The 16,463-nt window shown below is 35.6% G+C and overlaps 1 protein-coding gene across 1 annotated transcript in view; it reads right to left on the reverse strand.

Annotated features, from left to right (window-relative positions):
- flfl (serine/threonine-protein phosphatase 4 regulatory subunit 3 flfl) overlaps positions 1-16,463 on the reverse strand; it is a 283,664-nt gene that overhangs the window by 6,725 nt on the left and 260,476 nt on the right. Inside the window, exon 17 of the mRNA XM_090376738.1 lies at positions 11,483-11,631. Coding sequence (XP_090232864.1) covers positions 11,483-11,631 — 149 coding nt within the window. The remainder of the gene's footprint in view (positions 1-11,482; positions 11,632-16,463) is intronic.

Genomic DNA, 16,463 nt, shown 5'->3' on the forward strand with positions numbered 1-16,463 from the left:
CGACATGAATTATTCCCCTAAAGGAGGAAAATATGTGTAACTCCAATAATAGCATGGCTTGCTATGAAAATCAATAATACAACTATATATAGAAAATTGTGTTCTGCCTCTCTGCATGGCTTGGCAATATTCCAGTGAAAAGTTTTATTATTATCCCCCCACCATAAATAAGCTGTTTGTTGATGTATAAACACATGGGAGGTGGGCATTTGAATTTTACATTGCAAAATCACAAAACATTGTCCAACTTCATAGTTGATAATTTTGGGTGTTTCACCAGGCGTAAGAGCTAGAAGTGGAGTGAATCAATAGAGTTTCTAAGCCCTATCAATATTTACCAAATAAAACACCTTTGGTTTAATTAATAAAAACAAAATATTCAAATATAGTATGAACCAAAAGGAAAAAAAAAAAAAAAAAAAAAAAAAAGAAAAAAGAAAAGAAATAAGTGACTTAAAATGTTCAAGAAATGTTAAAGAGTGAGCTGCCAAGTGTACCTTTCTGCACAGTACTCCACAGAACAGTCATTTTCTTGCTGATTGAAAAATAGTCATAAATACGAAATGCAAGGAGGAATATTTCTCACTGTGCATCATACAGCAACCAAATTTCATGATAATTTTGTTGTTAATTGGGTTAATTCAAAATATGACTTGGGGAAGGGATGAAATTGTTTATACTCTGGGATGGCAATTCAGAGGATTCACTTTTTTGCTATGGCAATTCTACACAGCATCTAGTTAACTGTGCATTCTTCAATTGCTGCATATCTGAGCATGCAACGTGAACCAAGCAAAGTAGTCCAAAACCACAACCTAATGTAGTAGTTCTAAATTTATAAAATTTATGTAAATAACTTATTCAAGGGGGGAGGGGATTTTTTCCCCCCAATTGAGGCTTTGAAATAGATATCATCACAAAGAAAATGCGTACTATGATAGTAACAGTAGCTGCTGAATAAAGAAAGCTGTTCTTTTTTTAATAAAACATGCAGCCACGTTTTGCACTGCAGTGCAGTTATATATCTATAAAATCAATTACTGCCCCAGTACAGTCAAGCTACATGGGTTTACATCAAAAAAATAAATAAAAATAATAACATAACAAATGGTAAGTGTGGCTTTAACAAAGGAATAGAATAGAATAGAATAAAATAAAATGTAACAAACCCAATGAAATTGGAGATGTTTGCAAAAGTTAAAAGTTTGATACGAGGGAGTCTAAAACTTTTTTGAGCTTGGCATTTAACCTGATGAGGAAATTTACAGCGAACACAACAGGCTGAAGTTCAGATTTCAAGATAAAAGATCAGGTTAGTAATGTACAAATGAAGTGAGATGGGACACAGATGGCAAAATATTTCCATATAATATTTGGATTATGAATGAGAACAAGATCGCACTTCATAAATCAAAATGCTGTTAGAATACTAAAGCAAAGCTTTGTGCAATGGAATAAACAGAAAAGTTTAGAATCAAAATGTAGTCTTAAAAATTTAATCTGGTTTACAGGGAGAATTAATTTGGATTTGATCCTAATTTGTAGGAAAGAGATTATCATAGGAGCGAAGAGTACTTTGTGTTTGGAGGGTTGACCTGAAAACTAAAAAGTTCAATATAATTCAGGAAGTCATCAATCAGTTGTTGAGCCCTACACAATGAACTGAAAAGGCTGACATTGCTGAAAGGAGTTGGTAAAACCAGAGAAAATGTCATCACCATAAAAGATGTGGAGTGACTTGAAAGAAAAGAAAAAAAAGCATGGTCAAGAAAAACAAAGCTGAGAGGGCTAATCTTTGTATTAGGCCTAAACTAATGTTCTGAACACAAGTTTGAATATGTTAAAGAAGAGAAGCAGTAGCTATTTTTTATTTTATTTTATTTTTCTGACATGTTGTAAATTGTGGAAACGAGTTAAAGACAAGTTTCATTTGAATTTGGTGAGATGCCATAGTGAATTGACACTGGTCTAGGAGAAAATTTTGCCTAAAATTGTTTCAAGAGAATTTTGTCTAAAAGCTTTAAGTAAAGGGGAGCAAACAGGTAGGTGTGAAGTAGTTTGGCTCCTGTAGTTTTTTATGTGTGTGGGGAGAGAGTAACTCTAACATTTCCAATCTGAAACTACACAGACCTGAGTGTGAGCTTTGGAATGATTTGTCAAGATATCTTAGGAAGAAATGCCACTGATTTTGAGGCAGCAACTGGAGACACCATCTGGTCCTATTGCAGAGAAGTTTGAAAGGGAATTGGCTAACCACTATATGTTGAAGGATGAAATTGAGATTTTAGACAGCATGTCACATCATGAGAGTCCTTAAACACGAGCATTGTATCAGTGGACAAGATAAGACTAAATCTGGAACATAATCTGTCAAAGCCCCTAGTGGGAAGCCTTGAGAGATGAAATGAGGATTTTTGATCTTTCCTTTTTTTGTGATCAAGCTCTGATAAATACTGTTAGGATTGTGTTGTTAGTGATATTAAACAGGGAATGATGAGCTGAGAAATCAGCATATATTCTGTCAGTGGGCTCCTTCGAAATTTCCAAAATGCTTTCTGCTTGTTCCAGTAAAGGGCAATAAGCTTGATGTCCACCGTGGTTTGTTCTGTGGCATCACCTAGACATTTGTCCCACATGACATAAAAGCAAGCCCACAAGCCAGCATAAACAAGCTCTAAGGGAGAAGAATCTGAAAGCAGATGGACCAGGAAAAAAAAAAAGTGAACAGCAGCAACTTGCATATTTGAAAAGATTCTGTTTAATCTGGCAACACTCCTAGTAGATGGAAAAGTGGCTTTCATAATGTTGAGAATTAGAAGCTGGCTAGACAAGCAAGTGGCAATGTTGGTGGGTGAATCAAAGGTTAAAGTCACCAACACAAATTACGGTATCAGATGGTTTAGCGATGGAGAATAATTAGGAGCCAAGATTGTCAAATTGACCAATGTACATGACAGTGTCCATTGGTCAATTTGACAGCATACAATACACCACAACAACAAGGACAGTTGCCACAAATGCGGATGCAGATGCCTACACCTTGAAGCTGAAAGTCTGTGATACTGATGGTGAGATGATAGAGTAAGTCATGGATGTTAACAGGCAAATGCCATCACCCCAAAAACTTAAGAGATGTAGCACGAAAATGAAAGTTAAAATTATCAGTGAGAGTGCTTAAGTGACTATATAAAAACAATACTCATTTTATGTGCCAACTCAACGACAAAGGTACTCCCCTAACAGAAATGATGAGGGGAAGAGGAAGAGAGAGAAAAAAAAAAAAAAAAAAAAAAAAGCCCACAGAGAAAAGATAAATGAAATAAAGAATAACCGAAATATATCCATAATGTTATTGCTTGTGGTTTCATGTTGCAAAAGCTGTGCTTTGGCTATACTGCTTCTCTTCAAGTTTTGCTATTACAGGATATGTAATACACCACATCTGTGTTAGATGGGGTGTATTAGATGTGGTTGGTAAGATTTATTAAATTGAGGAAGGTACAGAGTTCACTTATGCCTGATTGATCTACTACAATAAGTGGAAGAGTTAATGGTTCACATATACGTGACTTGAAAGCTGGCTGGAAGGCTATTGGTTAAATGTATGATATAAAGCTAGGTGAGGTTAACCTCTTTGTGTCTGTTGTTTGAATGAAAACTTGATTTCCAGCATTTCGGCTGTTTGATCTAGTATAACTTTTTGCTTGTCATATTTTTCAGGGGCTTTTCGAAAGAAATGAGTAAAATCACATAAAACTTTATGAGAGAATTTAAATTTGAAGAATGTTTTGCAGCTTGATCACCATGTTCACTTCTCACTATTCTAGAATGGTCCAGAAATCCAAACAAATCTAACTCTGTTGTTTTGTCCTGAGGTGAAACAAGTAAGAAAGAATTTTTCTTAGATATGGATGGGTAAAATGATCTAGCTGCAAAGCATATATTGCACTTAATGAGTCTGTAAAAAATTATACTTTTGCAAGGGAGGTTTTGTCAATGTGACTTAGTGCAAAAATTTTGGCAAGCAGTTCAGCACTACATAAACCGCATTCTATGGGAAGAGACGAAATTATGATATTTGACAGGACCACTGTGCACCTATGTGTATCTGTTTTGGAGCCATCAGCATAAAGATGAGAGTAGTTGGAGAACTGTATTACATAAGCAGAATGTAGTTATTTTGAGATGGCATTCTGTTTCCATTTTATGACGTTTTATGTTGCAATCAACTGAACTATTTTCCACAGCAGAATGGATGTGGGATAATCTTGGTAGATTTTATCCATGCTTAAGTTCCATAGTCATATACCTGTTGCTTTGCATATGCTAGTTCCGTTATTATATAAGACTTCTCATTTAGGATTATACAGACATTGTGTTCAACACTGCCACGTTGAATGTTCAGGAAGGCTTTGAATTTTTGCAGCATAGTTCAGGCGAATTTGTCTATGAAGACTGAGTGTGAGTTCATAGATCTCCATGTATAAACTGTCACAGGTGATGTACAAAATACCCTGGAAACAAACACAACGTGCTATGATGAATAGGATCTAACCAATTTAAGATACTTTTCCTAGCTGAGGGAAGTGTAATCTTATCTAGATCTAATCGTTGCACCATAAATGTGTAGAAGTGAATAATGATCAGCTCCCTACGTCAAGGATAGTGCTCAAAGAATTTTATTTAGGCAGACTACATACATATGTGTTCTAGGAAATTTAATTTGTTATTCACAATTGATCCTAGAATTCAGATACTGTTTGAGTGGGATTTGTTGATTGCTTGTTCTTAGTTCTGGATCAGGATGCATCTTTCATTTTCTGCAAAAGTGTATTGCTGCTTTCTTTGGTATCAAGACTGATATGCTTCAACCGTTTCTGGAATAACTTCTGTAATAGGATTGATTTTTATTGCAAACAGGGTTGCACCAAGGATACAAGGTAGTAGTAGTAGTGGCATGTGATGCAAGAAAGCAAGTGTATGAGCTTATGCAGCATCAGCCAAAAAAAAAAAAAAATAATAATAAATAAATAAATAAATCACACCATCCCCTCCAAATGCCTGTCCAGTTCCTCCTTAAATTTATTTAACACATCAACTTCCACAACAACAGATGGAAGTTTGTTCCAGCAATTAACCACCCACTGGCTAAAGGCAAATTTCCGCACATCTATTCTACATCTGTCTTTTCTTAATTTGAATTTATGCCCCCTTAGGTTCGTAATCTGAACAAGTGGAAGGATCCCATCAGAATTCAGCGTGCTCAACCCACTCAAGGCCTTATACACCTCAATCAGATCATTGCGCAGGTGCCTAGTCTCCAGCCACTGCAATTTGCAGAACTTAAGCCTCTCTTGGTAAGAGGATCCCTTCATTCCCCTCACCAATCTTGTTGCTCTTCTCTGTATGCTCAAGCACATCTACATCTTCCCTAAAATGAGTCCTCCAGTACTTGTATCCTGTACGCAGTACTCAAGGTGTGGCCTGACCATTGCCTTATACAGAGGGACAATCACCTCCTTTTCCCTGCTAGCAAAATTCCTATATATCACTGACAAAACCCCACGACCTGCCCTGGCAGCCTGACTGCATTGCTCAGAAAACTTCATATCTAACTGTACAATTACTCCCAGGTCTTTTTCATTTTCTACCACCTTAAGTGTAGTACCACACAGTTGGTATATTTCTCTGGGGTTACTTCTACCTATATGCAGTACTTTGCATTTGTCAAGGTTAAACTTCAGTTGCCACTTCTTAGACCATCTGCCCAAATTTTCTAGATCCTGTTGCAGTAGCACACTACCATTAACAACCCTGCCAACATTTGTATCATCTGCAAACTTCGACACTAAGCCTGATATACCTTCAATAATATCACTGATAAATATACAAAACAACAGTAGGAGGTAGCCTTGGGATACTCCCTGTTCTTGACTGTACATTTGAGACAGAATATGATGGTAGCAGACTTGGAAAGTTCTTGCTTATACATATGCACACACTCTGACACAATCACCAAAATCAAGAGTTTCCAATAAATCATGAATACAATCAATGTATTTAGCAGTCACCATGGTCCACTCAAAGGGTGTGTACCACTGCACGCTCACTCCCGATCACTCGGCTACGTTATTCTGGATGAATCTGTACAATTCACACAGGATACCATATCTCTAGGTAGTATTGAAAGCTGTTTAATGTCAAAACATATCATGACACGCTGTTCGTTCCAAAGAAAAGTGTTGCGTATATTTGCTTCAGCCTTTGTCATTACGTCTAGTGTTAATCTGTTTTTCTGAAGAGAGAAAAAAAAAAAAAAAAAACCAGATCAACACTAGATGTGACTTGGACTAAAAATATTATGTGATTTGTGGTTTCATTGGTCTGTGTGAATGAGCAACTGTTAATTGTTCATTCACTGTTTTTTATAAAATTCCACCAAGACAAGAATACTATGTGAATCAAGAAACCATGTTAACTACTTATTCACCATTTTTTATTTAATTAATTTTTAATTTTACCAAGACACTAGTAAGGGCAATTTGTGGGGGGGGGGGAATAGCTATTTGGATTTGAGTGGTCTTTCCCTGGTTTTGGAATCCAGCACAAACATGAGAGCTGCCTGCAAGACTCTGGATGTGTGTCTTCAAGATATATTCTATTATATTCTACTCTGGATGTGTGTCCTCAAGGTATATTCCAACCAGGCGAGTTACCATCCAAAGACGGGTAACTTGCCTGGCGAGATCAGAAAAAGGGTGTTGATGTGAGAAAAGACTTTGATTATACGGGTTGCAGAGACTGGAAACTAGGCACCGTAGAGGAGACTTGATTGAGGTGTTCAAGGCTCTGAGAGGCATAAGTAATAATGAATGAGGACAAATTTGCACAGTTATAAATGATTCTAGAACTAGGCCGTAATTTAAAGTTATGGGCATAGATATTTAGACTGGATTGCAGGAAGTTTTATTTTAGCCATCAAGTTATAAATTACTGGAATAAGTTACCTACATGGGTGGTAGAATTTGACAGTTTGGGAAAATTCAAAGGTCAGCTGGATAATTACCTACGAGAGGAGAGAAACGCATGCATAGGTTGTCTATTTCCTTTTCTCTTATTATTTTTTAAATTTTCTTCTTATTATAATTTTATTCCTTTTTTTTTTTTTTTTTTTTTTTGGCTGGTGCAGCATAAGCCATAGGCTTCCTTGCACCATGTGGCCATTGCTAATACTAAAGCAGCAAGAGCATGCATAATGACTTTTTGGGGAGATGTTTAATCATTTGGTAATGGATTCCATCGGCACCTGCTGCACTTTTTTGATTTGGCTAAGGCTTTATGCAGTTCATTTATAGTAAACGACTGATTATTTCCATACAACTCATGAGTTATGCAGAAATTAATTTTGTATTTTCCAGTTTTAGCTTTATATTTTTGAAAGATTGGTCTATATGATGTTGCCAACAGTTCCATAAGATTTCTGACTCAGTTATGTCATGACCTTTAACAACTCATTGTTAGCAGAGGGCCATTGAATATTTACCTGAAATTTCTTTGATCTTATTCTAGTGACTGTATTTTTATTAGTTTTGCTGAAAAGATATATCCAGAATTCTTTCTGACATTTTCACCACATATAATGTGCCTCTGCTCTGGCTTTCTCATATTTTATGAGACTGGTTGTGGTGGGGAATTTTCTGAATTGACTTTTTCCCTTTCCCCCATGGTTTGTAATGTTTACGGTACTAATTAAATATCTTTGGTATTGCAATATTTGCTGCGTAGATTTTTATTATCAAAGAAATGAGATCTTTGATATCATTAATGTGTGATGTACGTGAGAGTACCATTAATATCAGAATATATTACTAACTTGCATTTGTAAAAGAATAAGAGAAGTTTAACTCAATATGATAGGTAGAACACGTCCGTATGATACTCTCCAGAAATTAATATAACATTATAGTAAAAAATTAATAAGCTAAGGATAGGATACAAAAACCAACACCAACCAACAATAGTAACATCAAAAAATATTTTACTTCTGTCTCATACGTTGAACAGTGGCACAAACAGCTTAACAGATTCTTTAAAGATACTGAATTTAAAATTGCAGCCCGACCAATACGGAAATTACACCCTATGCTGAACAATCGCTCAGCCCTTTCCTCGTTTGCAATAAAAATAAATGACCTAGCATACAACATTTCTTGTGGCGATTGCGACTCATCTTATCAAGGTTCTATGCGGTTTCCTCTGAATTTTTGTGTTAATCAACATGCGGCCTCAGTTCTTGCTTCTCGTTCAGCAGCGTCAGAATTAGCCTTTCATGCCGTTAATGAAAAACAATTTTTATTCAACGAGCCCAAAACACTTAAGTGTCCAACACAATTATATGAGACTTAATTGCAAAAAACCATCGAAATTAAATTACATGAGAATTCAGTTAATGTTCACCGGCCATATCTAATCTCCAATTCATGATCTTTTATGTGCATGCACAAAGACAAATAATCGCTATTTAAGATTCATGCTCACCCCTATTTGGTAATTTTCATTCCTGTGATCACAACATATGGTAGAAAAACGTCAGCTCCAGGAAGGAAAACCGTTTTGCAATATTTTCGTTAAATTCCTTTAATTAATTTTTTTACTTAATTTTTAATTGCATTCAATTGATTTTTAATTGTGTTCAATTAATTTTTTACTGTAATGAAATATTTTCGATTTTTTTAATTTAATTTTTTACTGTAATGGAATATTTTCGATTTTTTAAATTTAATTTTTACTGTAATGTTATATTCATTTTAATTTCTGGAGAGTATCATACGGAAGTGTTCTCTTATTCTTTTACAACTATTGAGATCGATGTAGAACGGATTGAGGATCACAGCTTTGGCTTATACTAACTTGCACATCTAAAGAAATAGCATGTTGTTATTTTTCCCCAGTTTGCTCTGAAACATTTCCATTTTCCCCCTCTTATAGTTTGTGGTATGCCATTTGTTAACAGGTGACAAACAACTGGGTAATAATCACTATTATAGGGATTATTTGAAACAACAGACCAGTGTCAAGGACAGGAAAGAAAGCCAGGGAACAGATGGTGAGATCAACTGCAGAAGTAGGTAATCATACCAATGTCCCTTTTCCTGCAGGAAAAGGGACATTGGTATGATTACCTATGTTTAACAGTTAAGTTCCTGCTGTCCTCTTTTGTTTACATGGAGAATCCCACAGGGGGTGGTGCCATTGAAGTCCCTATCAAATTGAATGGATTAATTAAATCTTTGAAGTCTTTCAATGCATATGTATGATTAAAATAAATAAATAAATTTTCTGTTTATACTCCGGGATGACCAAATGGTCAGAGGAGTTCACAAGATAGACAGAATACAAGAAACAGCACCGTATTCAGCAGTCACGGGCTTGAACCCCGGTCACTCAAGGCACATGTACATATATGCCCTGCACATGTACCTGCAGGTGCAGGTACATGTGCCTTGAGTGACCGGGCATATATGTACAAGGCACATGTACCTGCACCTGCACGTACATGTGCCTTGTACATATATGCCTTATGCACCTGCGCGCTTGACCACTAGGCTACGGCAGCCTTAGGTGGAAGACAGAGTGAAACTATGGTAAAGGTAATTCCAATCACAATGCACACTGCAACTGCTTCAGGTGGTATTTGCAACTGAATATACTTGAACAGAATATTAGTCGACCAAAATGGAGACTCCTCCACGAGCAGTTTTGTGTTTTTACAATCTTGCCAATACATATTGTAGTGTTTAATTGAAATTCTTACACATGGAGTTAGGTTTGTTTTCATGTAAACAAACATGACTGTGAACAGAAATTCCACTGAAGAATGTACATATTATTTGGACTTAGTTATTAATTCAATGATTTATAATGACTGCCCATTTGAACTGATCTGTTTTGACTGTTTGTTTCCATATCACCAGTTGCATAAACTTCCAGGATTGTTTCACCTTCTTGCTTGCTCCTTTTCACCAATTTCCCTGCCTCATTGCACAGGTTTGGTGGTTTTTGCACTGCTTGTTGTTGGTGTTGTACCTTCAGCATCCGATGAAATAATAATGGGTGTGTTGACTGGTAGTGTCTGTACCCAGTTCACTATTGAGATGTTGGGGGCAGACGGGGATGGAGATGTCAGTTTGTGTTCCATTTACTTTTGTTTTCTGTACTGCCATTGCTGCTGCATGTTCTTATCATTGGGAGTAAAGTATCTATATTTTAACTTCTTGATATGTGACCTTATGTTCAGTTTTATATTTCTGAATTTTGCTTCTCTCTTTTCCTTGAGTGCAATCTTTGGAAAAAGCAGGTGGTTTCCTTTGCAGTGCAGTTCAAGCAGCAAGGAGACTGCATATTACAATCATTATAAGAACATTCTTTTGAGCCACAAATGGCCATACTTTTGACACTTGAAGCATCTTATTGAATTGGGGATGTATGGCTTTACCTGACAGTCCCGGTATCCTGCTTTCAGTGATGTTAGTAGAATAGGAGTGTTAACAGTAAGCATTATAGATTTTCTTCCTGGATTCTTACTCAAAATCTGTTAAGTACTAAGAACCACTTACAACGAACGGAGAAGAGAAAGGCACTAGAAATAAAATTACTCAAAAATATGTTGCTCAAGAAAACCACCTAGCACTTAGGGCCTATCCTTAATATTCTGGGCAACCCCAATCCGTAACATGCAAGCAACATGTTGCATATAAGATACTTACTCAGTCCTCTACAAATATTCAGAAGTTCAACAACGACAAAGTTTTTCTGCTACTGCACTAGACATTATATAAAACAATATTAAAATGTTTTTTAACTATGTAATTGTTGAATTATTTAAAATGTAAATCAAGATTACTGGCTAATTAATGACAGGCTCACTAAATGAATCCAACTGTTTATCACAAAATTTTCTTAAGAATAGGCTAATAGTTCATCCAAATTCTAACAGGCAGAACATTTTAGGTATTGGAGTAAAATAACAAACCACATAACATTTTCCTGATAAACTTTTTGAAATCTTTCCTAAATTTAACTTGGAGGGTTGTATCCAGTATGACTGTTCAACATCAGCAAAATATATTTACACAGAATACTATTACTGCACAAGTCTCCCAAAAGTCAGGCAGGAAAACATTGCTTTATAACCTTTTGTGAACACTGCCGCGTGTAATGTTTCTAGACAGGCGGAGGAGCACAATTACATCCTAATTGCCAATGACCATCTGTACTATTTAATTTCAGAGGAACTTCCATTGAAGATTTTGGAGTGTGACGTAATGCTGTTTTATCTACCTCACCTTACTCACTGCACTCCAGGGTTTCCATTATTTTGAAGGGATAGTGTATATAATATGGTGCAAGCGTGCCAGAATTACCATTATTTTGAAAGAATTGTGTATAAAATATAGTGAAATAAATACTAATAGAACATTACTTTTCTTGTCAGTGCTGGTGACTTTACTTCTACTGCAGGACTTAAAGGCTGGGCAGTGTTTGGACTATTACTCCGCCTGTTGTTCATCACGGGAGAAAATGGCCTGTTGGGTACTGTTTTAACATTCTCTTTACCTTCAGAATCACGACCTAAATGAGGAACAAAAATAAAATTACATTAGGCATATATATGGGTTTGTATCTTTTTTTTTTTTTTTTTTTTGTTTTTATGATTTAGGCTATTTGTTATCTGGGCTGAAAACTTTGAATTCAATGTTAAAATTGTGTTAGTATTACCATTTAGATTTTATTATTTCTAATTTAAAATTTTACCTAACTAAAAATGTTATCTGGCATACTTCTGAAACAAAATTTTTATGTGGTTAAAAAAAAAAAAAAATTGTGTGCAATGTTCATTTTTAACACACATTTAGTTGGTTGTGCAAGTACAGTTGTGTGAGATCTGTAGTGCAAGTACAGTTTAATGCCTTTCATGTCCCAAACATGAAAGGCATTAAAAACTGTAGTATTTACTATAGTTTCTGTCACTGAGAAACAACTTTCTACTTGAGAAAAAAGGAACTGATCAGATTAATACTCAGTACAATTTTAACATAAAATTCAAAAATTTCAGCCAAAAATGTTTAGCAACAAAAAAAAAAAAAAAAAAAAAAAAAAAAAATATACAAATAGCCTAAACCTAAAAGTGAGTAAGGCAAAACTGCTGCTTTTTCACCAAAACATCCTGTATGCAGTAATTAGTCTCATATATATTTTTTTAAATAAATGTTTTTTTTTTTTAAATGCGTTAATAAGAACATAAAATTGATAGTCAACTTTGATCATTCAAATTTTCAATGTTCAGCATATTCAAAGCAAAGGATAATGATGACCATGGTATTTTAATTCTTATCTCAAACTATTTCAGAATGTAGCAGTGAAGTCAGTAAAATTTACTGTATCTATTTTATTTAATAAGAATCGACAGCAATGACATTTTAATCAATTAATTTAATCAATTTAACACGTAAACTCTATACAGTTAAGAACTAGAAGGGTAAGTATAAGGAAAAACAATGTGGAAAATTGGTCGAATATGTAAACAGCATATTTGATCTATCAGATGTCATTTCAAATGAAAGTACTAATGGAAATATCTATAGAACACAGATGCAGCAGAAACCAAATGTCTGTGTGTAACAGAGAGTGGAGAGAAGAGATAGATCATTAATTAACCTGACTGCCACCCTCATTTGAAGAGGCTAGACTTAGGAAGTTTTTGGGGAACTAGACCATGTGTGGGAATAATATTCCATGGTAGAGTGTATTTGAAATTTGTACAAGAGTACGAGTAAGAAAAGAAAACCTAGTTTAGTAAAGTGGGGGTGCTATTTCAAAATAGCATTAAAATAGGCAGGTATTGAAATAGTTTGAAAAAATAATACTACTATGCATTGTTTTTAATTCTTTACTACTACCAGGTGGCACTACTCTCCAATAACAGTGAGAGTTTTGGCTTATGCTCTTCAGAAACAATGTTAATCCACAACATAAAGTAATGACTAATATTGTTTTTTAACTGAACAGATTTTTCTCTTTGGTGATGCTATTCAATTAAAAGCAACATTAGAGAATGTTATTATTTACTAGGATTAAAAACAAAATTCCACTTTCTTCTATCAGTCTAACTAAACAGGATCTTGTTTGCTCAATAAACAACCTACCAAGCAAATGTATACTGTCAGACCTGATGTATTTCCTTTATTCATACTAAAAATTTGCGGCCCATTCATAATAGATCCCCTCCTACTTACCTTCAACAGGATTCTCGTGTCTGCAATTATACCGTCATTCTGGAAGCAGTATATCACAAAGCCCATACCAAAAAAACAATGGGGGAAAAAATCCAATAAGGAATACAGACAAATCTTCATAGGATGCAACACGCTAAATAATGAATATCAAATTTTATTTAAATTGGGAAAATCTGTAACAGGAAGGTGGTAGATGACTTTCATCAACCGGTGAAATACCACAACTTTGCTTATTGGAGGCTTGAAGTGGTGAAACCCATGTTTAGTCTCTAGAGCAAAGTTTCCGGCATCCCCCTCCCCCCATACTTCTCCTTCAACCCATGCACGGTACTAAGTACTATAGGTTTTGATACCTTTCGTGTTTGGGGTTTTCATAAAAAAAAAAAAAAAAAAAAAATCTGAGCGGAGGTTTCAATACTCTCTACAGCTTTACAAGAAAGAAATATTTCACTAATCAAAGCTGATAGATTAATTCATCGAACACTAAAATCAATCGAATATATGAAATCAAATAAAATTGTTTGATCATTTATTACATTTTATGAGAATGCGATTGCTGTTTGATGATGTAAATGAAAAATATAATGATCTTCTTAGCTATTTCAACCTATCAAACCCAGAAACTTGGCCAGGTTATTATTGTCTTCTGTTTGTTTGTTATTTGGTTTTCAGGAGCATTAGCAACTAAGGCCATATTGCTCTGGGAATGTGCTGTGGTCATTCCCTGACCTTTCCGCATCCTCCGTATTTGGTGGTGACGGGCTCAAACCCCGGTCTAATCAAGAAGCGTGTGCTATGCACTACTGCTCCTTCCCACCTGGCTACGGAGGCGCCTTTATTGTCTTCTGTGCAATTCAATAATGTTTCTCCATTTAAGTCATTCTTTCTATAATTCCATTTGCCGTGATGACTATTAAAGTCAAACCATATATACTGCTGGATGATCATGTGGGTGTAAAATGTGTGCTGGCCATAGGGTAGTAGGAGGTTTATATACATTTACCACTGTGATATGTCCTATCTTAACTGTGATAGTGTAGATATTATCTTTTATATCCATTGATATTAATACCACGTTCTCAAGAGTGTGTCTTGCATAAGTAACAGTACCATATGCATGATGATAGATTACCCCAATAATATCGTATCCTGGTATGATTCCTCTCTTCCGAAGTTGATCTTCATCTATAATATGAGTTTCCTGAATGACAACCAGGTCAACTTTGTTATCTCATAAATTTTTGACAGGTACTTACATTTTGCTCTACTACTTCCTTCAATGTTAAACTGACACCTGGTCCAATCTCTCTAATCATTGTATCCATGCCTGTGTAAAAGCCAGGAGATCCTAAGATCCTAAAATACTAAATGGATTTTGGAAAGACTGGATGGTTTTAACCTACCTCAGAGGATCTGGACCAAAATAAACCGAATAAGAACGAGACACGGCAGGTGTGCGGATTTCCTTTTTAAGTGGAATAACAGTTATACTTCACGATGTGACCATGGTGCTGATAGACAGACTGTGCAACATATTACTCAAGACTGTATCCTGAGAGCGTTTTGCAGAAAACCGGAAGAGTTCCTGATACTGACTCCAGCATCAATTGAATATGTTATAAATTTGGATATACAATTGTAGATATATGAGTTTTTCTTTTTAATGCTGTCTTCCTTTTTTGTTATATGTATTCATTTATGTGTATCCCCCCCCCCCCCATACGATAAATAATAACTTGGCCAGGTCATGCTTGTAAAGCAAAATAAATTAAAACAATTAAGTCAACTAATTAAATACAATATTCCAGTAAATGACTTTCAAGATTTCACTGATAGCAGAGATATCATGTATAATAATGTGACTGAGCCTGACAGTATTTTAAGGGCTAAAAGAATCTTAAAGGTTATCGTGTTAATGCTGCAGAAGCTGAAAGAGGCTTTAGTACCATGAATAATATTACTGAGAATAAATGAAATTCTCTTACTATGGAAACAAGTCACCTAATGACCATCAATTTAATGGGAAAATCACTGGAAGAATTTGATGCAGTTCCTTAGGTCATATCATGGCTCAGGCAGAGACATCATCTAGCAAGCGATAATCATGTCAAAGAAAAGGCATCAAAAACCATTTCCCAAAACCAATAAATGATTTGGAAATTATTAGAATAATGTGTTGTACAACATGATTGGCTAAAAATTGTTTCTTTCAATATTATTTATGTTAATTAATAATTTGTTTCTTTTTCTTGTCACTACAGTTTGTTTTTCTTATTTTTGATTACCTGCATTCCCTATACATAACTTTATCTTAGAGTACTGGTTATTAATTAATTTGAATATCACCACTGCCTATGTACCACCTTTAATTGGATGCCCAGGGAATTAATCATACTCAGGATCAAAAACACCCTGGCAAAACTGCTTGCATTCAGAATTGACACACCAAACTTTTTGAAAATTATTTCTCTTCCTAGCAGCAAAACGATAGCAGGCAGAACTGAGGTGATGCTGCTGCACTCCAACTTTGACCAGCTTAGAAGTCTACAACAGCAACAGATGTTCCCATCCAATGCAGTAAATCTTGTGAATTGGCTGGGCATAGATATAGAGCAATGTGTGCCAAAGTAAAGTGCAGCCATTATCAACCCACTGCAGGATGGAAGCCTCCTCAACAATTCATGCTGAGGGAAATGGACCATAATCTGCCACACTGGTCCAGTGCGGGTTGGCAGATCGACCATATTCAGCAGTCAGGGGCTTGAACCCCGGTCTACTCAAAGAGCGTGCGCTACTGCACTCCCGCTCCTGCCCACTCGGCTACGGAGGCCGGTAATTAGACGTACGGAACCCCCATTTTTTTTTTTTTAAAGCAAAATTACCAGCTGATGGAGAACCCCTGGACAGCTACATATGCCACAAGTGCAGCAATGGCTAATTTTATATCTATTGTACTATAGTGTGTGTGTGTTGTACTTAATTTATTGTGCACATTTCACTCTGCTATGTACTTGTTACTCAGATTTGTACTTATTTTATCTACCCTAATAGCATATTCTACCACACAGGTGCAAAGCTGCATATTTCAAAAAGAGTAAAGACATAAATAAATGTAAGTACAATCGAATCTGGTTATAACGAGATTACAGCTGTAATGAGCAAAAAGCC

Source organism: Mastigoproctus giganteus, chromosome 6 (assembly GCF_048544385.1).
Source record: "Mastigoproctus giganteus isolate SK-2022 chromosome 6, ASM4854438v1, whole genome shotgun sequence".
Lineage (NCBI taxonomy): Eukaryota > Metazoa > Arthropoda > Arachnida > Uropygi > Thelyphonidae > Mastigoproctus > Mastigoproctus giganteus.